The sequence below is a fragment of the Rhinolophus sinicus genome, chromosome 14, assembly GCF_057876585.1.
Source record: "Rhinolophus sinicus isolate RSI-liver-muscle chromosome 14, RSI-T2T, whole genome shotgun sequence".
NCBI lineage: Eukaryota > Metazoa > Chordata > Mammalia > Chiroptera > Rhinolophidae > Rhinolophus > Rhinolophus sinicus.
Window position 1 is genome coordinate 132,762,520 of NC_142514.1, and position 25,750 is coordinate 132,788,269.

Below are 25,750 nucleotides of genomic sequence, written 5' to 3' on the forward strand. Positions count from 1 at the left end.
CCAATCAGAAGAAGGCGCCGCCGAGGGTGGAGAGTAACCTCGGCATCTTGTGAGCTTTAGGGAACGACCATATTCGTCAAACTGGGTGTAGAGACAGGTTTGGCAAAAGTTCTTCCCCGACTGGTCGAGCAGTAGTACTGTCTGTAAAGTAGGTTTGGAGGCCAAGCTGAGCTCGCTGAGCGTAGGGATCCCGGGAATGGGTGGGAGCTGGGGGAACGCCCCTCCGACTGGGGTTCAGCCGGGAGGCTGGAAGGAGGAGTGGGAGCTGGTGAAGGGCGTTGGCGGAGCCGTGAAAACGCAAGGGGATTCTGCCGGAGGGGGATAGCACCGCACGGGGACGCGGGCAGAAGGAGGCGGCGGCGGGGGAAAGGAGGGAGGGAGTTCACCTCACCCAGAGCGGGCTGCATGGTGCTGGGAAAAGAGGGGGCGTTACCTGGAAGAAAGGACCTGAACCAAGCCGGAATCCGAGGCTTCGTGGTCCCCTGGTGACCTTCGTTAATGGATGGGTTGCGTGGGCAACACGTTGGAGGTGGTTAGGCTTACATAGTGGAGGTGGGGTGCAAGGAGCCAGATAGAGCAGTCCGTGAAGCCTTTTCTGGGTGACCCAGTGCAGTCCCCGCACCTGTCCTAGCCTGTTTTCTCCTCTGTAAATGGGAATAACAATCATACACGACGCACAAGATTGCTGTTAAATGAGATGTGTGTGCCACTATGCCTAGTGATATAGTGACATGTAATGAACGATCAATAAATTGTGGTGGTTGCTATTATTACCATTATTTGGGATTTGCGGAGGGCATGGGGGTGTGGCGATGGAAGTAAGGGGAACGGGTTAGGTTTTGGCGGTGATGATAAAGGCGGGAATACTGGGTGACCAGGCGGAAAGATGGATTTGGTGGGTGATACATATAATTGAAGATGGGATTCAGCGGTCAGGTAGGCTGGGGCCCTGCGATTATAAGGGTAGATTTGGAGCGTGACCGAAATGAAGGTGGACTCTAAAGTGGGGATGGCAAGAGAGGGAGATGAAATGCGGCGGCGTCCTCTGGGACAGGGGAGGTGTGGCTTGGGTGACCTGGGTTTGGGCGGTGCTGTTGAAGGGCGGGATGACTTTGGGCTTCCCCTGGGAGGAGCCTGTTTGAGGCGGGGTCCCGCTGTGACTGCCTGCTTCAGCGGGTCTGCCTCCCCACCCGCAGTGCAGCCGCGAGCCCGAGCCATGGGGCGCCTCTCCCTCCTGTTCCTGGCTTTCCTGACGCCCGGGGCTGCCATCCCGGTACCGCCGGCTCTAAGGGCCTTTAGCAAGCTTCACTTGTCAACTAGCTTCACATCCCACTCCGCTATAGCCATGAAGTTCACGACTCACTACATCGAACAAAAGGTAAGGCCGGGGGCGGGGGATTGAGGGGAGCACTGGGGTTTCACGGCCCCCCACCCAACCAGCGGGACCCCAGACACCGGAGTCCACCAGGAATTTCACACCCCTATTGCCTAAGACTTGTCCGATCTTTGGATTACCCTTTCCAGAGGATGGCCCCAAGTCTCAGTTCTGTTTAAAATCTCTCCTCCTATTATCAATGATTTAATGTCAGTCGTGGTTCCACAGTCTTCTGTAATTTGCCACAATAGTCACTTCAAGAAGTTTTTCTGCTCCCAGAGGATGCCCTAATCCAAATTATCTTGCCCTCTCCCCAAATTCAAATTATTTAATGCCAACTCTGTCCCCTACTCCACTTTGACAGTCATCCTTTGTCCCAAAGCTGCCCCCAAATACAAATTTTAAATTTTACCCAATATTCAGCCTAAAGTGCCACCTTTCATCTCATGCTCAGCTCAAAGTTGATTTGGTACCTCTTTTATTAAGACTTTTTAACCTTCATTATTTTTTGTAAGACTGAACATAAATGTAGTCCTTGCCTGTAAAGGAAGTTGTAGGAGTACGTCCCAAGCTTTGGGAGTGGGGGCAGGGTTTAGAATCTCTGTTCTTTGAAGCTTGCATTTAGAAATTTAAGGTAGGCTTGATAGCTTTGTACTTGACAGAGGCATGAGCTATTTCCTGGTAAGCCTGGAAATGTACATATTGTGTGAATGACAATGATCCCTTACAGTTTTGTATTTCTGAGAGCCTATGTAAAGATAGGCAAAGATTTGGGAAGGGTTGAGGTTAGGAAGAGTGCAGGAATCTGAGGTTTGGTGTAGGAGTCAGATATACCAGGATTCCACTCTGCTAACTCTGTGACTTGGGGAAGGTTACAGAACTTCTCTGAACCCAGTTTCTAGCTCTCCTGGGGATTTGGTAATGGTTAAATGAGAGCAGATGACATGTCGCTAGTAGAGTACCTGTCCTCCAGTAGGCACTTATTAAATTCGTGGTTACTGACCTATGTGAATTTTGAATAGGAGTTTGGGATAGAGGGGTGGCGTTAACTTGTAGAATAATTTATAAGAAATGGTTTTAACCCAGAAATTTACATCAGGGTTTATGAGGAAGAGAAACCATTTTAATTTCAGCAGAGGTGCCAGGAAGGAGGGGTCTTTTTCTCAGGCCACTCATTTAAATGAATTCTCTAGCCTACAGTTTCCTCATTTATAAATTTAGCGGCTTGGATATGGACCAGAATGCTTCACACTGCACTGAGGAAAATTAAGGGCTCTTTGGGGAGACATCTCAGAGGGACGGTGGGTGAAGGCCAAGTGGAGGCCAAGATAGGGTGTCCCAGTATCCCCTCTTTCAGCCTGAGCTTTATACTTTCTTTTTTTATATACTGATTTTGTTTACAATTATTTGCAGGGTTCTATTGCTAAAGTAAAATTAAAGGGGAGCTATTGGAATGAGGAACTCTAAAATCCCTTTAGGAATGATGAAAAAGAAAACTATCAGCAGAAAAATGGAGAATGAAAGGGTAGAAGAGACCGAATGATTTGTTAGCTCTTAATTAATGTTCCTTTATAGTAGATTCCTTTCTTGATCACTTCACTCTTTAGAAATGTAATTTAAGGCAAGTTCTTTTTCCATTTTGGTGATTTGCAAAATCTGTTTGGCTTTACTAAGCCATCTCTTGCTCTCCGGCCTAAATATAAAATTTAGTTCATATTCTAGGACACAGATTTCACTTATATCTTTATTACCATAATAATCATTTTCCTTACATCAACTCCAATTGAGTTTTATTTCATTTTTTTGAGAAAAATTTCCACATGTATTTATTGCATTAATAATGGTTATAGTAGTTGCCAGTTTATGGACCATAGATTTTTAGTTGCAACTGACTGTGTGTAAACTCAACTTTAATATTTTAATTAGCACATGAAATACTCATGCCTTTTAATAATAAACATTACTATTATTATTTTAACTGTACGGCTCAGTTTTTATTCAAGGTTTAATTTTAATCAAACTTTATAATGATTTTCTTTATCTGTGGTTATGTCTGTCTAGCTGACCAAGCTATTCCCAGCTGTCCTTATATGTACATAAGCTCTATGAATGGTCTCAGTAAAAAGGCTTGGCCCATGGCCCTGTCCCTCCCCATTTTAGAAATCCTTAACTCTGATTGTTTGCAAGACAAAGGTCAAACTCTTTGCCATTATTCCTCACTACATAACCCCAGCTGGCCTTTCCAGTTTCATATCCTGCCATAGCCTCTCTACCCCCCAACACATACATACACTTTTAGCAACATGGAACATAGACTCAATTGAATTTTACTGTGTTTGAAATTCTGTCTGGAATACCATCCCACTTCTCCACTACTTAAACTCACATTGTTTCAGCTGAAATGTCACCTCTTCTGCGAAACTTCTTGACTTGAGGGCAACTTTGTTTGTCTTTTTTCACTCTGCACACTAAATAGCACCCTCCAGTATACAGAAGAGCCCATAAAAAATATAAAGTACAAAATAAATATTTATTGAGAGAGTGAATGACTAACCAAAGAAAGCCTAAACAAAGCAGAGTGACACAAATAATCTTTTATTTTCCTTTCTATCTGTTCTGTCCATTATTAGTGTGTTATGTGCCGTTGAGTCTGCTCTGACTTCCAGCAACTCTGCATGAGTGATGTCCAGTGTCCTGTCCTCAATAGCCCTGCTCAGCTCCTGTAGACGCGTACCTAAGGCGTCTTTTATGGAGTCACTCCATCTCATATTTGCGCTTCCTCTTTTCCTGCTGTCTTGTTTTTCCCAGCATTGTTGTCTTTTCCTAAGAACCATGCCTTCTCATGATGTGCCTGAAGTAGGACAGCTTCAGTTTTGTCATTTTTGCCTCCAGTGATGTTTCAGGCTTAATTTGCTCTAGGATCCACTTGTCTTTTTGGTGGTGCAGGATATTCCTAGAACTCTCCTCCAGCACCATATTTCAAATGAATCAAGTTTTTTTTGTATCAGCCTGTTTTCTTCACTATCCAACTTTCGCATCTGTACATGTAACTGGGAATATGAGGAAGTGGATTATCTTAACCTTGGTCTCTAACAGCCCATCTTTGTTCTTGGTACTCTTGCCTAATTCTTCCATTGCTGCCGCCCTTTTGAGTCTCAGCCTTCTCTTGATTTCTTGGCTGCAGTCTCCATTTGAATAGATGACTGAACCGAGGTAAGCAAAATCTTTACTAATTATTTTTTCTTCTTTCAAAGTCTTCAAATGTTGATTTAGTAGGAATATTTTATTTCTTTATCCAAAATAACTGAATCAGGAGACCAAAGGTTAGTACATCACTTGGGCACCTCAAGGCTCTGGGTACATATGTGACACTAGGGTTTGTAAAGGACTCCTTGGGATGTGTGGCTTGTAGTTACAGGGTTTCCATGTTTCTCACTACCCTCCACCTCCCATACTAGCCCCTCAAAATAAAATGTGAGTCCTGAGGGCTTTTTACTCTGTGATATAGTGGGAAAAGAGAAAGGGTCCTTTTAGGCTTTTATTTTCCTGAGTGGTAAGAGCAATATCTACTGTATTAGTCAGGGTTCTCTAGAGAAACAGAACCAATAGGGTGTGTGGGTGTGTGTCTCCACAGAGATATATTGATTTATTTTAAGGAATTGGTTCATATGATTGTGGAGGCTTGGTAAGTCCAAAATTTGCAGGGTAGCCCACAGACAGGAGACCTAGGGAGTTTGAGTCCAAAGGCAATTCTGCTTGCAGAATTCCTTTTTGTTTGGGACAGGTCAGTCCTTTGTGCTACTTAGGCCTTCACCTGATTGGATGAGGCCCAACTGCATTCCTGCTTTAGTCATAGTCCACTGATTTAAATGTTAATCCCATCCAAAAAACACCATCACAGAAACATGCAGAATAACGTTTGACCAAATATCTGATTCACTGTGGCCCAGGCAAGTTGACATGTAAAATTAGCCATCGCATCTACCAAGGTTGTTATGAGGGTAAAGTATGGTAACATGTGAAAGCACGTACACAGTGCCTGGAACACGGTAGGGACTTAAAGAACTAAGTAGAGTAAGTGCTAGTTCCTTTCCCATTCTGTCCTAAAAGCACATTCTCCATAGTGTTATGCATTTCAGATTGATCCAGATGCATGACAGCTGTGGAAATGCCTCTTCTAGAAACCTAGTGGTCATTCATCTATATTCAACTATTCTTATTTAACTACTGACCAGTGTTTATGTTAGAACTCTGCATCTTGGCTCAGCATTGAGCTCATGGCCACTGATTCCTGCAGAGCCTTTCCACAGCTCCTTCCTGGTCTGCTCTGAGGCAATCATATCAGCAGGCTAAGCTATTTCTATTTATGTACATCCCTAGAGTTGTACTTTCAATTCCTATTCTACGTTCCCCTTTCTTACAGTGGCCCTAGTGTCTAGTAAAATGTATGTGTGTCGGCCCCCTTGGAAGGGCCCATTGCTCTTCCTCCTCTTCCTACTCTTCTTTTTTTCTCTCTTCTACTCTTATTGTTGGTTCTTCTACTGATGGCCTTCCCCTTGTATCTGGAATCTACTGTCACAGATACTATGTGAATTCTGAACTGATTTCTGTTTTTGCTCACAGAATCATTGTTAGAAGAAGTCTTAGAGATCATGTAGTCCACCCCTTAGATAAGATGAATTGACCGTGATCTAAAAAAAATTATGGAAGGTCAAGAATTTGATAGAGCTTGAATACCATATAAATTGAGAATCAGTTCTATTTCTACCACTACCTGAGTAACTACCGACAAATTACTCTGAGTTTCCATTTTTATTATTAGCAAATAATGATAATTATAGTACCTATCTTACAAATGTGTTATGAAATGAGCTGATATGTGTAAAGTGCTTATTTAGCACAGTTTATATCACTGGGTAAACACTCAGTAAATGGTAAATATTATAATTTATCTTGCAGTTTCTTAATAAAATATTTAAACCATCTCTTACCATATATAAAATAGTTATTTAGAAAAATGAAAATCCATGTGAACTCTTCTGTTACAAAAATATATGTGTCTTTTTATCAGTGGGATATAACTTAATACAGTTGTAAATAAGGCAGAGAAATTGACTTTTCCTCGCTTAATACATTTTTTCATGAGACTGATGCATGAAAAAATACATGAAGCTATTTCTGGTGGTTTTTTTTTTCTATGCTATTTTGAGTTTGGGGAAATTGTGGAGGGGAAAATATAATGAACGTATCCTTTTAGGTTTTTGCAAGTACCTTCTCTTCTCAACAATAATACTAAATCTAACACTGTCCTTCTGATAGCAGAATTTTGAATGTTTTACCAGTTAATGCTAAAACGTAGTTTAAGTAAAAATTAATTTTAGGTTTTGCACTGTCACGTTTATAGCCTTAAGTATATTGCAGGGATTTTGTGCTTTAGGCAGTTAACAAAACATTTTCAAAGTTTGGGTTCTAGTATCAGGCCTGCCACTAACTCTTGTTATGACCCTGGGTATGATGCTTAACTCTAGATTTCAGCGTATTAATGCAAGATAGGATTGGAGTAAGAGATGGGAGCGTAAACTAAAATATGCAGTGTATAAGCATCTAATGCATTAATAATAATAATCTGGTACCATTTATTGAAAGCTTTATATGCCCTAAGTACTCTGCTAAGTACTGAATAGACATTCACTTATTTAATCCCTATAGCTGTCCTATGAGGTAGATATTATTGTCCAACTTTATAGATGAAAGAACTATCTTACAGACAGGTTAAGTTACATGTTCAAGATAAACTGCTTATTTCTACCATTTTGTTTTTCTGAAAATAAACTTAACAAATTTCTAGTTCTAAAATAAATGTCATTACTTTACTTACTGTACTAGTCAGGATAGGCTAGGTTATGCTGCTATAACAAAACTCCACAATTTTAGTGACTTGACCCAATAAAAATTTATGACTCATGCTGTATTTACATTGGGTTGAGCAGAGGGTTCTGCAAATTACATTCACTTAGAGACTGATGGAAATTTCCTTTCAACATATGCTTTCATGATCACTGTAGCTGAGAAAAAAGAACATGGAAGGACTTGTGTCAGCATATAAATGTTCTAGCCTGGAAATGACATTTGTCACTTACTTTCATAATTCATTGGCCAGAACAGGTTAGATCACTGCATCTAACCACAGGTGGGGAGACAAAAAGTATTGGCTTTGGAGAGACAGCACCACTGACTACCATACTCAATTAGTCTCTTACCCCCTACCCATCTACCTACTCAGGGCTTATCCAATTCCTTTTATGTCAGGCCCTGGGCTAGGTCCTAGGGAGGCAGAGATGATTACATCCTAGAGGACCTTACAGTGTATTTGTTGACCATTTTAGTTGTACATACTGAAATTTGTATCTGAAAAATATGGAAAGGCACTGATATAATAAATTTGTAATGTATTAGCTTTTATATGGCTACAGCTCACAGATTGCTTCAAAAGATATCCCTGAAGTGAGGCCGATGTACTTTATGTTTTCTTGCTGTTATCATAATTCACTGACCTGATGTGTGTGTGTGTATATTATATAACATATATAATATATGGTATATATATAATATGTACTATATAGTATATATGTTATATACTATATAGTATATATTATATATACTACATATTATAGTATATACAGTAATATACTGTATATACTATAATATTATATATGTATAATATATATTATGTATTATATATATTAGAATATGGTAAAGGAATTTATGCTGTCATTAAAAAATATTTGTTTTGCCTGTCTTTTTATAATAAAAGACATAAAATTGATATAGAGATTAATATAAAAAATCTAAAGTATACTTTGTAGGTATTGATTAATTGTTCATCACAGTGGCAAATTCTGCACTGGTAATCTGTATATTATTGGGGAATTTATAAAAATCTTGTTCACAATTTAAGAAAAGTCCTAGTTATTATTTATGAGCAGTAAATAAATGAACAATTATTGATTTTCTAATCTGGGCCAGATAGTATGCTGAGCTTTTTTATATATCTGTTGTTAATTACTACAATCACTTTTAGAAATATATGGTTTAATTGAGGTTCGGTTGAAGTTCATAGAAGTTAAGTGTCTTGATCAAGCTATTAAGGGACAATATTGTGAGTTACATTTGAATCTGTTGCTTTTAAGATCTATGATCTTTCATTCAGTTGAGATTATGATGCCTCTGTGTTCTAAGCAATATTAATAAAACTGATGTCTCTGTATCTATTTATAGTCGACATTCAGTCTCTACAACAATCCTTTGAGTTAGATATTACCCTTATTTTTAAATGTGCAAATACTGAGTGAGGCTCAGAACGATCAAAGGAGGAAACATCCAAAATTTCCCAGTTGTAAATGTCTTGGTTTTTCATTTCCAAATTATAAATGATGGTCATATATCCATAAAATGGAATACTATTAGCCCTGTAAAAATGGCCTTGAAGTATATCTGACAAGGTGGGGAAATGTTCATGAATTGATGATAAATGAAAAAAGCAAAACAGAAAACAGAACATACAATCTATTTCCAAATTCATTTACTCAGTTTGTATTGAGTGCCTACTGTGTGCAAGGCATTATGGGTACTGGGGAAGAACATTGAAGTCATGGGGAAGAGCAAGTACAAAAACCTGGTAGGTGTGTACCAGGCAGGAACAACTGCAAGGAGGCTAGTAAGGCTGGAGGGACATGTCCGAGGGAGGAGGACAGCGAAAGTAAATACTCCTCTAGTAGAGAAGGAAAGTAAATGGGTGAGTAAAACAGAATTTGATTTTAGAGCAGTTTTGAAATCTCATACAGGTTAGTAAAGCCACTTGACATGCCTGTATGTTTTTCTAGTTACATTCAGTTTCTTGGCTGTGGCTGTGGAGTTAGTGGAGAATTCTTTTGAACCAGGATTGCCCTTTTACCAAATGAGTAAAAGAGACAAAGAGAGACTTGGGGACTGAGGGGTGTATACGAGAGAGTGATTATCCTCATGGACCATGGAATTTAAGCCAAGTAAAGAGGGGAGTGAGAACAGGGTGAGGGACAGTGAAAAGGTGGACTATATGATGAGGGATTTAGAGAATCATAGTAGTAGAGGAAGTAAGGTCGAAAGATATGAGGGAGTGGAATGAAATTGAAGGTATGTTGGGATTAAAGTTCCTGGGAGTGACAAGATCTAGTGGTGACAAGATCTAAGGTTTGACAATGAGTTAGTGACTGAGGTAGGTGGGGGACAGGTTAAACAGGAGCTAAGAGCCTAGGATATTGAAATCACCAAGAATTTTCAAAGGAATTATGTTGGTGTGCCAGTGAACAAGGAGCTAAAATCTTCAATGAATGAGGGAAAGTGAACCAGAGGTCAGCTGACGATTGTAGCAAGAGGAGTGGTATAATTTGATGCCATAATAGTTAAAGCTAGTAAGTTGGAGAAGAGGGAGGGAGAATTAGAAACAAGGAAAATAATCTATCCCTCTTCCAGGCCCAGTGGTAGGAGAGGTTAGAAAGAATAATCAACTACCACTTGAAACGGTCAAATATGTTTAAAAGTATGTTTATAGCTGTACAGAGAAAGGATAGAAGAAAATAATACAAAATATTAACTGGTGGAAAGGTGTGGGTGATATTTTATTTATACTTTTCAAGTTATGTATAATGAACCTACATCATTTTATAATCCATTTTTAAGAAGCGTTATTAAAAAAGGAAGCAGTTGTCCTGGCTCACATAGACAGTATGTGGCAGCATTTAGAACCGGGCCTTCGGACCTCAGACTGTATCACATCACGCCATGCCTCTCGGTTAACACTCGGATTACTCTTGTTCCTCCTTCGCTGCCTAGCCATGGCTGCTCTGCCATCCTTTCCTTAAGTGTTCTGCGTCCTTGTCTTCCATACACAGCTGTGGGCAAGGAGGAAGAACTCATTTGAGTGGAGATGGAGGGGATAAAAAAAGAACAATCCCTTTCTCTATTCCATTTCAACCCTTAGGTTTTACTGGATGAAAGAGAAGGGGGAGAGGAAGTAAATGAAAGGTTTCCAGAGGAGCTGGTACCCATGTCAAGAAGGGGAGGCATTAAGCATTTAGGCCACCTAAGTAGGACCACAGCATGTGTTTTCCCTAAGCCTCCAACCCTCCTATCTGTCTGCTTTTCACAGATAGGAGCTCATGGTTCCTCTCAGGAATGCTTTTCAGATCATTCCCAAATCCATGGTTGTAGATTTCTCTCTCTCTGTCTCTATCTCTCTTGCATGCTTTGACCCATTTCTCTAAAAGTAATCAGAATAGTGATAATAAATATTTATTGAGCTCTTACTATGTACTAGACATTGTTCTAAACACTTTACACATATTAGTTTCTTAATTCTCACAGTGACCTTATGAGCTCTTGGTACTGCTATCCCAAATTTATTGATGGAGAAACTGAGGCACCGAGTGTTAGGCTTTTTAATCACTACCTCAGTCTGCCTCTTGATGTTTCTACTTGGAGGTTTTGTAGGTCTGACCCAGAACCAGACTCATCTGGTTAGATGATGACTCGGTCCAACTTTCTCCTGGTGGTGTTATTATCATTGAAAAAAGTATTTGTTGAGGGTCTACATATATGCCAGGCCTGGTTCTGGAGACAACAGATGGACTGATCAAGTGAAACTTATTTTCTGGTTAGAAAATAAGTAGATAATAAGCAAATAAACATTAGATAAAATAATTATAGATTATAATGATTGCCTTGAAGGAAATAAGCAAAGTGATATGTGTGTGTAAATATGGGGTATGGCGAATGGGAAAGGCTTTATTTCACGAAGGTTTCTCTAAGAAAGGGACAGTGGATCAGAGGGAGCAGAAAGTACAAAGCCCCTAAAGCCTGAAATGCCAGTTATTTTTGGCTCTTCTTTCTCCCATACTCCTTGTAATTACCAAGTTGGGTTGATTCCATCCTCAGAGTATATGTTACGTTCATTTGTATGGCCCTCACCCTTTGTTGTGACCCCTATTACTGCCTTCCTGAACTGGAAGAGTCTTTCAACTGGGCCTCCTTGCTACCTGCAATTTCCCCTCCACTGCAGTCCCCATGGGTCACATTAATCACTTCTCCTGCATTCAAGCCATTCTTCTGCTCAGAACCTGCAATAATTCCTTATTGTTTGCTTTATTAAGAACAAAATCCTGTAGCGTTCAAGACCTTTCACCCTATGGCCTCAACTCACCTTTCCAGTTTGCTAATCTATTCTCTACACATGCCCACTACCTTTTTGTTTTTATCTTTAGCCCACATTTTTCCTTTGCCTGGAATGCCTCTCCCATGCTCTTCCCTCCTTTATCATCAGTCCCATTCATCTTTTAAGCCCCATTTAAGACACTGCCTCCTTTTGGAGCCATTTCTTAACCTCCTGAAAGTGTGTGATTGGTCAGATCTCTCTTTGTACTTCTCTTATGGCAGGTATTTTATTTTAGCCTTGTGTACCTTTGTTTTAATCCCCTTTTAAAGAAGGAACCCTGTCTTGTAACTACATATCCATACTCCTCCATAGCATATTGCAAATTGTTTTACTTGTGAATGTTTATTGAATTTATATCTTCATTCATGTTGAATTTATATTTTTCTCCCTCTCCCTTTTCCTGCTTATCTACACATTGATGTAAGGAAGTTGTGTGTGTGTGTGTGTGTGTGTGTGTGTGTGTGTGTGTGTTGGGGGGGAACAATGTGGAAACTTGATTCACAGCTGTCTAAAGTCCTTTTGGGGAACAAGGTAGAATGTCCTGCAAATAAAAACAGACCTACTTGTTCTCATTCTCTTATTCTTATGATCTGGAAGCTGTGGCTACTTGTCTGCTGGCCTTTCTTTCAACGTTATCTAGAGAGAAAGAGTCATGGGAGGGAATGTAGCAGTTCCTGTTTTTTTCTTTGTTTTGTGTATGAGTGAGGGCTAAGGGAAGGGTGAAGAAGGAACACATTGGGAAAATGTCTCCTTAAAGAATAGTCATGTGGTAATTGTGTACTGCCCATATTGATTTGAGAGCTGAAGTAAAGGCAATTCTTCCTATGATTTTGGTTTTACATTTGCAAACAGAGGCCAATTAACTATGTATATTTGTAAATCCTTACTTTTTATTATGTATGTGTCAGTTCCAAGTTGCCCTTCGGTCGGTCCTATGACTGGAGAGGAACAGCTGCTGTGTCTCTTTCAAACTCATGATGTTCTCTTTCTTCCTTTCTTTCTTTTTTTTTTAAGTTTTGGATATTCACTAGTCACTTTATTTTATTTATTTATTTTTACTATTAGTTTCAGGTGTACAAAACAATGTAATAGTTAGACATTTATACCTCTCTTTCTTGCTGCTAATATTGTGAGGAGTACCCACATGGGTTAGGAAAAGGCAGATTTATTACAATCAGATTTCTTTAGGAGCTTTCTCTGAGCAGTTCTGCAATTTGGTTATGTGGTACAATGCACTATAACCCTCTTATAACATTTATATAGTAAAGCAGCACAGTTATATATTAATTTAACAGGTATTTATCAAACTCTGTGTGCCATACACTGTGTTAATAGCTGGGGTTAAGTGGAAAGCAAAGACAGACCTCATGAAGTTTACAGTTAGTGAGAAAGGGGATAGTGACAAGTAGTTACAAGTGTGACATGTGCTGTAAGGAAGTAGTTTGTTGTAGGATCTCCAATGGAGCCCTGAGCATTAGGGAATTGTCTAGGCAGCAGTGGTGTTAAAACAGAGACCAGAAAACTAAGCAGGAGGTAGCCAGGAGAAGGAGATGATCGAAAGTTCTGTCAGGTCAAGGATGTGTCAGGCACAAGATCCTAAGTTAGGAAAGAGCAGGTCATGTTGGAGCATCTGAAAGGAGGTCAGTAAGACGGCGCTAGAGATGGTGAGGCAGGAGGTGAGTCTTCAGCACAGAGGGCAGTTTTGTCACTCTTTCCACTTACACACTCGTGGTGTGGGTATTCCTTCTTTCCTTCTCTGAAGCTTTCATTGACTTTACTGGTGTGGGGCAGAGCATGCTCTGTTGGCTAGAGTAGCATTCAGCTCGTGACAGCTTCTGCATAAGAGTTCTTCACATATCCGTCTTTCACTGCGGGGAGGTACTACCACACCTTTTTTACAGAGGAATAAAAGGGCCCAGCGGTGAAGTCATATGCGGTCTGACAATTAAGTTCATGAACTTGTTGCAACGATGTTGCTAACCGTTTTTGATATCAGAAGGATTATTCATTATGAATTTGTACCAACTGGACAAACAGTTAACCAAGTTTACTATTTGGAAGTGCTGAAAAGGCTGCATGAAAAAGGTAGACGACCTGAACTTTTCGCCAACAATTCATGGCTCTTGCATCACGACAATGCACCAGCTCACACAGCACTGTCTGTGAGGGTGTTTTTAGCCAGTAAGCAAATAACTGTATTGGAACACCCTCCCTACTCACCTGATCAGGCCCCCAGTGACTTCTTTCTTTACCAGAAGATAAAGGAAATATTGAAAGGAAGACATTTTGGTGACATTCAGGACATCAAGGGTAATATGACGACAGCTCTGATGGCCATTCCAGAAAAAGAGTTCCAAAATTGCTTTGAAGGGTGAACTAGACACAGTGCATAGCTTCCCAAGGGGAGTACTTGGAAGGTGACCGTAGTGATATTCAGCAATGAGGTATGAGGTATGTAGCACTTTTTCTAGGATGAGTTCACAAACTTAAGTGTCCGACCTCGTGTTGCAGTGTCACAGCACTGGTGACTGGAAACTGGACAGAAAGTCAAAAGCAAAAGCAAAGCACGTACCAGGCCGCATCACATTGTGTGTGAAAGGCCCTCACTATCACCAAGTCAGTGCCCTGTTGCTGACATCAGTTCCAAGATAGCTGCAATTTTTTTTTTAATTTGACTTTGTCATTTTGTGTTTTTTTTAACTGAACACAGGACCAATTGTTAAAGTTTTATGTCATAATTTCTTCCTTGTAAGTGGCAGTATTAAACACATAACACATATATTAATATTATTTTATGTTCGTATGTGTGTTTGGCAGTGTTTTCAGACTTGGGAGGCGCATGCTAATAATAAGCTACAAAAATAGTAATGCAAGAAGCTTTTACTTCCCAGAGGCCCTTGCTGGGCACTTGCACACATGTATTATCTGACTGAATCATCACAAGACTGCTCTGGGGTAGATATTATGTTTTACATTGTACATATAAGAAAACAAGTCCAAAGACATGAAGCAACTTGTTCAAGTTTAAATAGCTCTAATAGATGGCAAAATTGTCACTCAAACTCAGATCTGTCTTCAAATTCCCTTCTCTTTATAACACAGAACACTTGTGTTTTTCGGGAGGGAAAAAAAGTTTTTGAAAGATCTCTTGGTAACTGATTAGAGTTTATTAGTACAGAATGTGTGTGTGTGTGTGTGTGTGTGTGTGTGTGTGTGTGTGTGTGTTTTCAAGCTTTGACAGTGCTGGCATATGACTAACATGTTTGGTCAGCATCATTGTGATTTAATAACCTAATTTAAAAAAGGAACTACAACCCAAACAATGGCTCTGATTCAACCGATAGGAAAGTGAGGAAGTACTTGTTATTATTTGTCAGTGAATTTTTATTTTTATGCAGTTTGAACCACAGGTCACACTGCAGACACTGTCTGTTAAAACTGTCGGAAACCTCTGTCACTTCCTGAGCACTGATGGCCTCTTCCTTTGAGGGAGCAGCTCATGCAACAGTTTCGGAAAGCAGTGGTGGTAACTCGCTTCTCCTTGGCCTCTGATGCTTCCTTTCTCTCGAACAATTGGCTTTAAATGACAATGACCAGTGCAGCTAGTACAAACCAAAAAGGGGATTATTGTTTGCCTTTCTATGTTGTCTAATTTCTAGATGACCACACTTTAAATGAGAGGGGAATTCATATTTGCCAAGCACCTCTCTGTCATCTCCTCAAGGACAGAACCTTGGGTCTCACTCATGTATGGGTCTGGGAGCCCACAGCACCAATCTGTGTACATGTGGAGCTGAGCTGATAGAATGACACTGCACGTTAATATCCCATATTATTGCAAACGTTAAGTGCAAAGGGCCTATTGCTGTTACTTATATACCCCCAGTGCTTTGGTCCAACTCGGAAGAATGTGAGTGTAACATGGTAAAATGGATATTGGCTGAGAAGCCAGGGGAGTTATTTGCCACAAAATATGGATCATGGTTTTTAAAGATTTTCAGAAGGACTTTTTGCAGTTCAAATTCTATAACATTGCCAAACCCTTTTATTAATTTGAATTTTTAGTTATTTATCTGTAGTCTTTGTTCCCAGCTGAACTTCTTTCTCCACTTCACACCCCAGCCAAATATATACATGTATTTATTCTTTCCTTTTGTTTTTCCGGCAAAAATTTATTTTTTAAATACTTCTTTGATTTTCAAGGTGTCTGGCCTGTTTAGTGCTGGCTTGTTCCCTTCTATTCAGAAATGCCCCACTCTTTATTAATTGAAAAAGTAGCAAGGTTCTGTTGTTCCTTTGTTCCTACTTTACACTCCATTCACTGTCCTTCCTTTATCTTTGCTTACGTGCATCTAACAAGTGCAGGCGACTAGTTGATTTGCAGGTTCCACGTGCTTCATTTTTAAAATCCAAACTGACTGACCCCATGCCTCCCAGTGTGCCTTTGCCTGCCCCATCCCTTGCTTAGCTAGGGTAGGTTTAGACAAGGCAAATGAATCAACCTTTAAAAACTTAATCAGAGAAGTATATCTGCAAGAAAAAAATCTCTAATATTTATTATATATTATTATAATATATACAGGCATTACACACTGGTCATCTATCTCACTGTTTTGTACACACTATGCTGGGATATGGCCCATATAGTGCTGGTCTCGCTCTGCTTGGAATAGTTTGTCTTCTTCCTTTCTCTGCCTGGCAAACTCCTGTTCATCCTTCACTGCTCAGGTCTTGTATCACCTTCTCCAGGAAACTATGGGACTGGTTTGCTTCTCTCCCACAGGCTGGGTAATTGACTTCTATCTCCTTTGTGCCTCCCATTGCACTTTATAGAAACTTCTTCTGGATTTCAGTGATTTGTTGGTATTCATATATTGGTATGCCCATAGACTGTGGGCAGCCTGAGTGCTGGGATCACACCCGTGAGTGCATACTCAGTGTATGCCATCCACAGCTGCTTGAATGAATAACTGGCCCAAGCTGAAGTGATTACTCCCTCTTCTGAATGCTGTTAGCTTTGCTTTTATTATATTTTGCCTAGTACTGCCAATATGGCATTGATACTGCCCAGTCAGAACAGAACTGGTCATAGAGCTGTGCCGTAGGTTAGTTCTTTAGGTCTGGAGAAGGGATTGGGACGGTGACACACGTGGGCATAGAGAAGGGGTGGGCATCACTCAGTGTGCTAAGGCAATTATTTGCCAACTGGTATGGAAGTATTTCAGTATTTTAAGAACTGGCAGAGAATCAGCCTTAGTCCTTCCAGGTAGTAAGTGCCTTAAGAATAGGATGCTGTTTTCACTGCTTAAGATTCCTCAGATAGCTACCTAAGTGCAACTCAGAGGTACAGTGTTCAAAGCAAGTGCAACTTACAACAAACATTAAGGTTTTTATATAACACTCCCTTCTAAAACTCCTGAGTTTTGTCACATTGCTGTTGATGCCACTGCTCTTCTCCTTGTCACCCAGGATAGAGTAATTTGGAATCATCTGATTCCCTCCTCTTCACCTCCACACCAAAATCCAGTCAGTCACCGAGACCTTTCCATGATTCCTTTCTAGTTTCTGTCCCTTCCTTTACATTCCCAAGGTTACCACCTTGTATAGGCCCGTGTAATTCCAAGCTAACAATAGCCTCTTCAATGCCTTTGTTCTTTCAGCCTCAGCCCGTCCAGCTGGCACCATGGTTTTTCCTCCTCTCCTCTTTTCCAATCCAGGCTTTAGTGGGGCCGGCTTAAACCCCGCCTCCTCAGGGAAACCTTTCCCCACTGACAGAACCTAGTGTGAGCTGGTCTTCCCTAGTATTTATTGTCTGTAACGTTCATTCAGCGGCTGTTAACTGTGCTCTGCTTTGTGAAGTGGTTCTTGTTTCCTGAGCTGTAATTATACGTATCTTGGTATATGATGTAACACGTATTTATCCTTTAAGTAGAAAGCATATATGCCCTAGAATTAATAGACCCACAGGGTCATATGGTTTAGGAGTTTTAAATTTTTAAAATTTCCCGATAAACATCATTTTAAATTCTGTAGGTAGGTTGCTGAATAATATGCAACTTTGTTAAAGAGAAATGCTGACTATGACCCACTAAATTTAGTTTATAACCCACTAATGGGTCACAATCTCCATTTTATATAACACTAACCTAGACTATATGGGCCTTACAAAAGTGAGTGTTTCTCCTGTAATGGAGAGGTAAGGCCTGGAATCAAAAGTCTTTACCATAGGGAGACAGTGAAGTATTGCAAGAGAAGTATATAGCATGTGATTTCAGAGGAGGGAGAATTGCATGTGAAAACTACTTCCTATATTAGGAAGATGATTCTGTTTGGGGGAGAAGGGATTTGGGTATTAGCAGTCATAGATTTTTCCTTGATAGTTAAATCATTCCTTTCAAGGTGTTTTTTTGTTTGTTTATTTTGTTTTTTGGGGTTTTTTTAGCAATGGAAGATGGGAATAATATACATCTACTTCCTCTTTATTTATTCACTGTCTTGTTTTCCTTCTCAGTGTTTTTATGCTTGCACAATAGCAGGATTCGTAACTGAGGTTTCCAGACTTTGATTGTATTTCTAACACCAACGAGCAAAGCAGGTTACCCTAAGGACGAAGATTTATTTCTTAATACTCATCCATTTTGGGGACAGACAAAAAAGTATATTTTAAAAATGGGGAGTTCTAAGAGGTAGTAGGCTTTGGGATAAAAACATCATCACTTCTGAATAGCTGTAATTACTTCTCATTGCAGGCAGCCTGGATTATAGTTTTAAAGGGAGGCAATATCCTATAGTAAATAGTGTTGGCAGACTATTATTATTTTTTAACTATTTTTTTATTTTTCAGTTACCGTTGACATACAGTATTATATTAGGGCAGATTATTATTATTATTCCCAAGTAATTTTCCTCCGAATGTGCTGTTTTCTCTCTCTCCCTCTCCCTGTCTCTCTCTCTCTCCCTCTCTCTCTTTCTCAATGAATGAGCCTTTGAGGTGAAGCTTTTCTTGGTTAGATTCTTTGTGGCAGCTTGTTTCTCTCTAGAAGATCCTTTATGTAAAGGCTACCTTACATTATTTTTATTGCATTAATGAGGACAAAATTGTACCCGGGGAAAATATCATCAAACTGTTTCTTAGGTTCACTAGGGTCATATGCCAAATGTTATGAAAATATTCATACAGTGGTAATGTACTTCTGTGTGTGTTTTTTAATACCACGAGATAAAATTATGGATCAATCATCAGGGGGCATTTGCTGTAATTCAAATTTGAGCCTTTACGACGGTCGGGGATTTGTACACATACCGTACTACCTTGAATCCTTGCAACCTTGTAAGGAAGATGTTTGTAGCTCCTTTTACAGATGAATCATTTGAGGTTCAAAGATGTGAAAAAGTTTGCTGGCATTCCCCCAATTGGAAAGGGGCACAATCAGCGTTTTAACCCAGGACTGTCAGGCTACAAAGTGGGTTCTTTCCACTGGAGAAGGAGCACTCCCCTCTGGACCTGGGGTTGTCCTGGAAAGCTTTATGGAGGGGACAGTGCTTGAGCGGACACTTAGATGGACGGAGGAGAGGTAGGAGTTTTCTGTAATGATATGAGGGAGGAGAATAGTCTATGCAGGGGGAAAATCTGGACACCGGCCTGGAGACTTGGGAAAGCACACTATGTCCAGGCGATTTCTGCGTTGTGAAGTAGGAGCAGGGCAGGTGGTAGAAGATGACTTGGAAAAGAGGTGGGCAGGGTCCTGGTGCGGGCACTGTCAGCTCCTCCGAGTTTGCCTTCACTGCAGCCTCCTGTGCAAGCACTTGGCGGGGCTGCATCTCCTCCGTGCTGCCATAGCAAACATCCCGTGCTTACCCGTGTTCATAATGTGCGTCTTCTGCGTGGAAATCGTGTCTTTGCTCGCTTGTCTCCACTAGACTGGCCTCTTTGAGACTGAAGACTGAGCCTTTTATCCTCGCGTCCAGTGTAGTCAGGCACATGCAGCAGGCGCCTGGGTAGTGGGGGAGAGGAAAGGGCCTTGCGCTCACTAAGGAGAATCAGTATTAATCACTCACTTCTGTGTTTATCACTCTTCTCCCCTTTCAACTTGCAGTTGGATTTTAACTTGATAACTGAGGATCTGTTCATGTTTCCTGAGGTTAACACACCTGATGGAAAGAGAAGAGTCTTACTGGTGTCATGTTACCCTTCTCACTTCTGCGCAGTTCAGCTCAGCAGTCTGATGGAAGAAGTCTTGTGCCCGTTGTGTGCTTTGTCCTGTGGGGGCTCAGGCAGGAACAAGAAAGGAGGGGCAGTGTGGTGTGGTGGGGAAAGGCAGCCTCGCCACGTCATGGGGTTCCTGTGAGGAACAAATGGGAGGCTGTACATTTAGCCCTTACGTTGTTCACAAGGGCAATGGGAATAGTACACCTGGTTTGATCAATAGATTCTAACGTCTCATATGGGGTACTTAGTGTTGGGGTGTATAATAGAATACCAGGTATGCAGTATGTATGTATAAATAACTGTAGTGCAAAGCTACATTTGAAAAGCACTATACTGGAACTAAAATTACTATGGAAGCACAAAGAAGGCAGAAAGGCCAAGGTATGCTTCATGTAGGAAGTGGCATTGAATAAAATCCCCACGGCCTTTTTGCACTGTTGACATATCTAACTAGAAGGCTGTGGGTGAACAGCTTAATTAACTACTGCCTGCTCTGAGACCCCCGCTATGACTCCCCTATTCAGGTTAGGTCTACCTGTGTTTTCTCTGTCAGAATCAAACCTGCACAATCACAGTTCCTAAGTGTTTCTTTATTTGTGTATTGTTTGTTGTCTGTTTCTTTTATTAGACCATAGCACTGTATGAGCAGTGACCATATTCAGCTTGTTCGCTGTTATATCTCTAGCATTTATCCCATAGTAGGCTCTCAAGAAGTACTTGTTGAATGAATGAACGAATGAATGAATGACTACCAGCACTGACTGTGATTTCTTTGTACATCGTGTTAGCTCTGGGCATTTGCTCTGCAGGATGGTGACGTAGTGGCAGAAGCACCTGAAAGTAATCAAAGAAGCAACTTGGTCTTGTTTGAACTTGGTGTCATTGTTCTGAGCTTTTTGGTTTCAGCTGAGGATATCCTTTTCCCCTCCTTTATCTTTTCTATGGTGCCCTTCTCATTCAGACCGGATGAATGCTGAAAACAATGAGTAGTCTATAGAGTGTATTTTTAAGTTGATGATAAAAAGTCTCTAGAGGCCATTGTGTAGTGAAACCATGACTGAGAATTTGATGTTGGAGTTCCCCAGGAGGAAAAAGCTTAGGCAGCTACTTTCTTCAGTTGCTTCCTTTTGTGGAGACTCTTCATGTGGAGATTCTGTAAAGTTTAATTTTTCAGAATGCTGAAAGCCTTTAAAATCATGTATTAATTAGTCAGTCTAATAATAATAATTCATTTTAAGGCAACCTCTGAAAAGAGAATGCTGTAGATTTTGTTGCAGTGGTTCTCGCAGTGTGTGATTCACAGAAGATCCTCCATGCGAAAGGAGGAGATGCATTTTAGCATTATGTTTCAGTTTCTTGTTTGCATGTCAGACTTTTTTTTAGAAAAGTAGTTTATTAATGTAACAGAGGTAACCAGGTCAAAATTGTGATCCCTCATTTCTTCTGTCTCACCAGAGGGAAACAGGGACGATAAAGTTTAGGGACTATAAAGTTTGAGAACTATTAGATTCTCACTTTGTACAATTTCTTTAAATAGAATTTGGAGGAAAAAAGTGGAAATAGAATCTACTTTGTTAACTTCCGTTCAATGCTGGGAGGAACCTGATGGCCCTGGAAGTCTGTCACCAGTTTCGTAGGGCTCTTACCCTTCAAATGCCCACAGTCAGGGTCAGCACCGAATCCGTTACTAAAGGGCGGTAGTGTTGGTTACAGCTTTTCAAAAGACTTGTTTTTGTTGTTTGCTGTTATCTGAATGCTGCTGTTGTCAGACATTGGGTCCTTTTATATTCTGATCTTTCCTGGGTGTATCATGATTTTGGAACGTGAACATTGTTATATGTATTATATACATACACCAATTGAAGAGAGACTTGGGGTTGAAACCTGGCTTATTTATTAGTCTTACCATGATCTCTCGCCTGGATCTGTCAGTAGCCTTCTGTTTATTCTTTCTCCCTTTCTTTACCATCTCTCTCCAAGTCATCATCCAGAGTGACCAGAGTGACCTCTTTAAAATACAGATCAGAACAAGTCTTAAAACTCTTTTAAGACTTCCCCTTGCTCTTAATATTAAATTGCAACTCCTTACCATGACCGACCTAGCCACAAGCCTCATCCTATACCATTGCTGCCGTGTTTACCATGCTCCAGGCTCTGGGATCCTTTCTGTTTCTACAACATTCCAAGCTCTTTCTGGCCTCTCAGACTTTGTATTTTTTTGTGCCTTCTTTCTGGGTTTTTCCCCTTGCTGGTTCCATCAGGCTTTACCTCCAATTACCTCCATGGAGAGGCTTTCTGTGTTAGTTTCTTAAGGCTGTTATAAACAAAGGACTGCAAACCGGGAGGCTTAAAAGAACAGACATTTATTTTCCCACAGTTCTGGAGGCCAGAAGTTCAAAATCAAGGTGTTGGCAAGATTGGTTCAGGTCCTTTTGGGGAGCTCCGAGGGAGAATATGTTCAGGGGCCCACTCCTAGCTTCTGGTGGTTGCGGGCGTTCCTTGGCTTGCGGCTACATAATTCCAATGTCTTCTTCTGTCCTCACAGGACCATCTTTCTTTTGTGCATCCGTACTTGACATGGCATTCTCCTTCTTCTCTGTATCTGTCTTTGTGTCTCTTCTCTTCTTGTAAGGACACCAGTTACAATGAATTAAGGACCCAGCCTACTCCAGCATGACCACATCTTGACTAATCACATCTGCATTGACCGTATTTCCAAATGAAATCACATTCTGAGGTTCCAGGAAGGATATGAATTTGGGGGCACACTATTTAACCCAGTGCACCTTCCCTGACTCTCAGTTTAAAGTAGGCTCAATTGTAGGCTATAAACATACAAGTTATTTATTTCTGGCCAGTGGTGAGCAAAGCACTTAGTTGCAGCACATTTCATGCATTGTACTCAATTCTGGGAACACCATCCATGAGAGAGAATGTAATTGACCTAGGATATGAACAGGGTTATGGAGATTTTAGAAGTAGTGTTATATGGTTAAAAACCAGGGTTGCTTAGTTAGAGGATAGATTTGGGGAGTCATTGGAGCCCTTTGCAGGAGGGACTGTCTCTTCAGAGGAGGGATAGTGTGGATAATTGGATTATAAGTTACATACATCACAGCATTTATGCAGGAAGAGGATGTACAGCATTACATAACTTTTATAAGATTGCCATTGAAATGCTTACATATTGTATATATGAGTTCTGGCAACATTTTTCATTCCTTAAAATGGGGTAACTGCAACATAGTTTAAATTCCCTGGCAAGTCAACAAGCACTTTTGGCAACATCTGTCTGTGGTGGGCGAGGCCCTCATTGCTCTGTGTATTCATGGTTACATGGAGATAGGGATGACCAACTCGCTTGCCCCCGTCCTTTTGTCACACCTCTTTATGAAATTCCCATCCTGGTTTTATCCAGCCATTAAACTTCTCTACTCTGGATTTCTGGTGAAGTAAATCCACAGCTAGGCAGGTGGTTGTGCCTGCAAATTCCGCCTCCCACCTCAGGGACCCTCTGGAGACTTAAACATCAGTTTTTTCTTCCATGCTACACTTTTGCCTCTATGTCCAGTCATTGCCACAGTGTGCTGTTTTATTCTCTTTTAATAGATAGCCTTGCCCCCTACTTCACTGATTAAAAAACTAAGATGTTGTGTGAGAGGCATTTTAGTTAGAACCCCTTCAGTTTTCTTCCCTTTCCACCTTGAAATGTAACTCCTTCTGCACCCATCTCTTTCCCAGTGGAGGATGGGTTCCTCTCCTGTCCAAGTCAGAACCCTCCAGTTGTGCTGTGGACTCCATTCCCTCCTGCCTCCTGGGAACCTCCCTGCATCACAGAATCCCCCGTCACCTGGAGTCTCAACTAATCCCTCTAATCGTCTTTTTGCCCTTGGACATAACACCTTTCCCATGTTTCTTCCTTCGTCATTAAACTCTGTTGTTGGAAAAATTTATTTTATACATAGATCAAATCAACATTTTGTATTACATTTAAGTTTACTGAACTCTAGTATGCTCCTCGATGAGCCATTCTGATGTACATTTTACAGGAAGCTGTCATTTGTGTTAAATACTGTGCACTGACTGAAAGCCACAGCTGTAAGTCCTTTCCAGCCCTGAAACTGTGACTATAACCCTGTCATAAGGTCAGGTATATTTTAGGTTATACATGTCAGTAAAATGCTGATTAGTCGTCCTTCCCTGCCCCTCTACCAAGATGCTGGCATTATTTGTAGGTACCTTCCTGTTTCTACCTCCAGCAGAGGGCATGCAGTTCCTGCTTTCTCAGCAGCCTGGATAAGGCTAACCTGTTAGGAATCAGTTTTAGATTTTATGCTTGGGTTCTCCCTTAGGCATGTGATCTGCCAGTGGGCAAAAGGCACATCCAACTACAGCCTGTAACAGACCCATGCACTAAGGAAACCTGCACAGACTTCATCTAGGGAACTTTGATCTCTATTCTCATTGCTTTGAGTCAGGCTGTTCTCTGAAGCTCTGTTGGGTCTGTTTTTGTACCAATTGCAGAGCTAGGATGCATGCATGCATTCATTCCTTCTCTACATAGTCACTGATTTTATACTATGTGCCATGTATTTTTCTAGGCCCTGAGGATTTAGCAGTGGGCAAAACAGACAAAAGTCTCTGCCTCGTTAAGGCTCTACTTCTAGTGGACCTATTTCATTTATTGTTGGTTGAGAGAGGCAATCTCAGGTCAGTGTGGTATCTCTTCATAGGAAGATTTTCATACCTACAGCTGGTGGTAGCCTGATGAATCTAATCTTCTGTCTCTTACCCTGAAAAACTGTTTACCTCCTGCCATAAAGCAACAACACTTCTTGAATATGTTTATTATGCATAGTCCATCATGCTCCCTTTGCTTGAAGTTCTCTTCTGTACCTGCAAAAATTCTTGTTATTCTTCAGGGTTCAGCTCAGATGTCACCTTCTTGGTGTAGCCTTCCATGATTTCCTTAGGCTGGGTAGTAACTTCCTCTGCTGAGCTCTCACAGCACTTTGTATATATCATCATGTGATTGTTTATTAATATGTTCATCACTTTTGTTAGATTCAAAATTTGAAAGGCGGAATTGTATCTTACGCAGTTCTCTTTCCTTAATGTCTGTCATTTAATAAGTTAGTACTCAATACTCATTTTTAAATGAAGGAAAAATTAGATGTGATTTAGTGCAATATAATTTACATGTAACTAGTGAACTAGAAATAATACATTATAAAGTAAATCATAAAATATAAACTATATCTCAAAGCACGGCGCTCCAACCACCTGAGCCACCGGGCCAGCCCCAAGGGCATCTTAAATGCTTACAAATCTATTTGTTAATTATTTTATTATCCATATAGAAAAATACACTGTCCTCATTCTGTTTTAGAGTCACTTTTCTCCTACAAGGGTAACCACTATCCTGACTTCTAACAGCACAAATTTTGAACCCTGGCTTTAAAAAGAAGGGTGATGAATTCCCTATTTAAATTATGTGGATATACCTGTATTTTAAAAAGAAAGATGTAAAATAACTGGCATCTCTGTATCTCAGTTTTTTCATTTAAGAGTTCGGACTTATCTAAATTCTGTTCCTGTCCTAAAATTTTATGAATCTAGTATTTAAAACTTGTCTCTCCCACTTTACTTTTTATACAATAGCGCCATCTGATGGTGTAACATTTCTTGAAGTTTATTTATTTCATAATCACAGCAGCCCTTTCTCTCTAATTTGAGAGCTTAAGCTGTGGCCACGTAACTCCAGTGGCACAAACCTCCTGAAGCCGGCAGGGGGTATTGCTTGTGTGGTGCTTTCACAGTTGTTTAACCAACAGGTGATGCTTGAATCGTTGATGAAACACTTAACTGTTGTTTGACAAACATGTTATTTCTTGATTTACTGGAGTGTTTTCAGTGT

At 40.5% G+C, this 25,750-nt stretch overlaps 1 protein-coding gene across 5 annotated transcripts in view; it reads left to right on the forward strand.

Annotated features, from left to right (window-relative positions):
* Nucleotides 1–12: 12 nt before the first annotated feature.
* Nucleotides 13–25,750, forward strand: part of PRCP (prolylcarboxypeptidase) — a 61,178-nt gene continuing 35,440 nt past the window's right edge. Inside the window, exons 1-2 of one of the 5 annotated variants that reach the window (XM_019752556.3) lie at nucleotides 13–97; nucleotides 1,197–1,378. In XM_019752556.3, the coding sequence (XP_019608115.2) occupies nucleotides 1,217–1,378 (162 nt within the window). In that variant the 5' untranslated portion in view covers nucleotides 13–97; nucleotides 1,197–1,216. Of the gene's footprint in view, nucleotides 149–1,088; nucleotides 1,379–25,750 lie in introns of those variants that run through there. The other 4 variants (XM_019752555.3, XM_074335691.2, XM_019752557.3 and 1 more) reach the window with 4 other exon arrangements.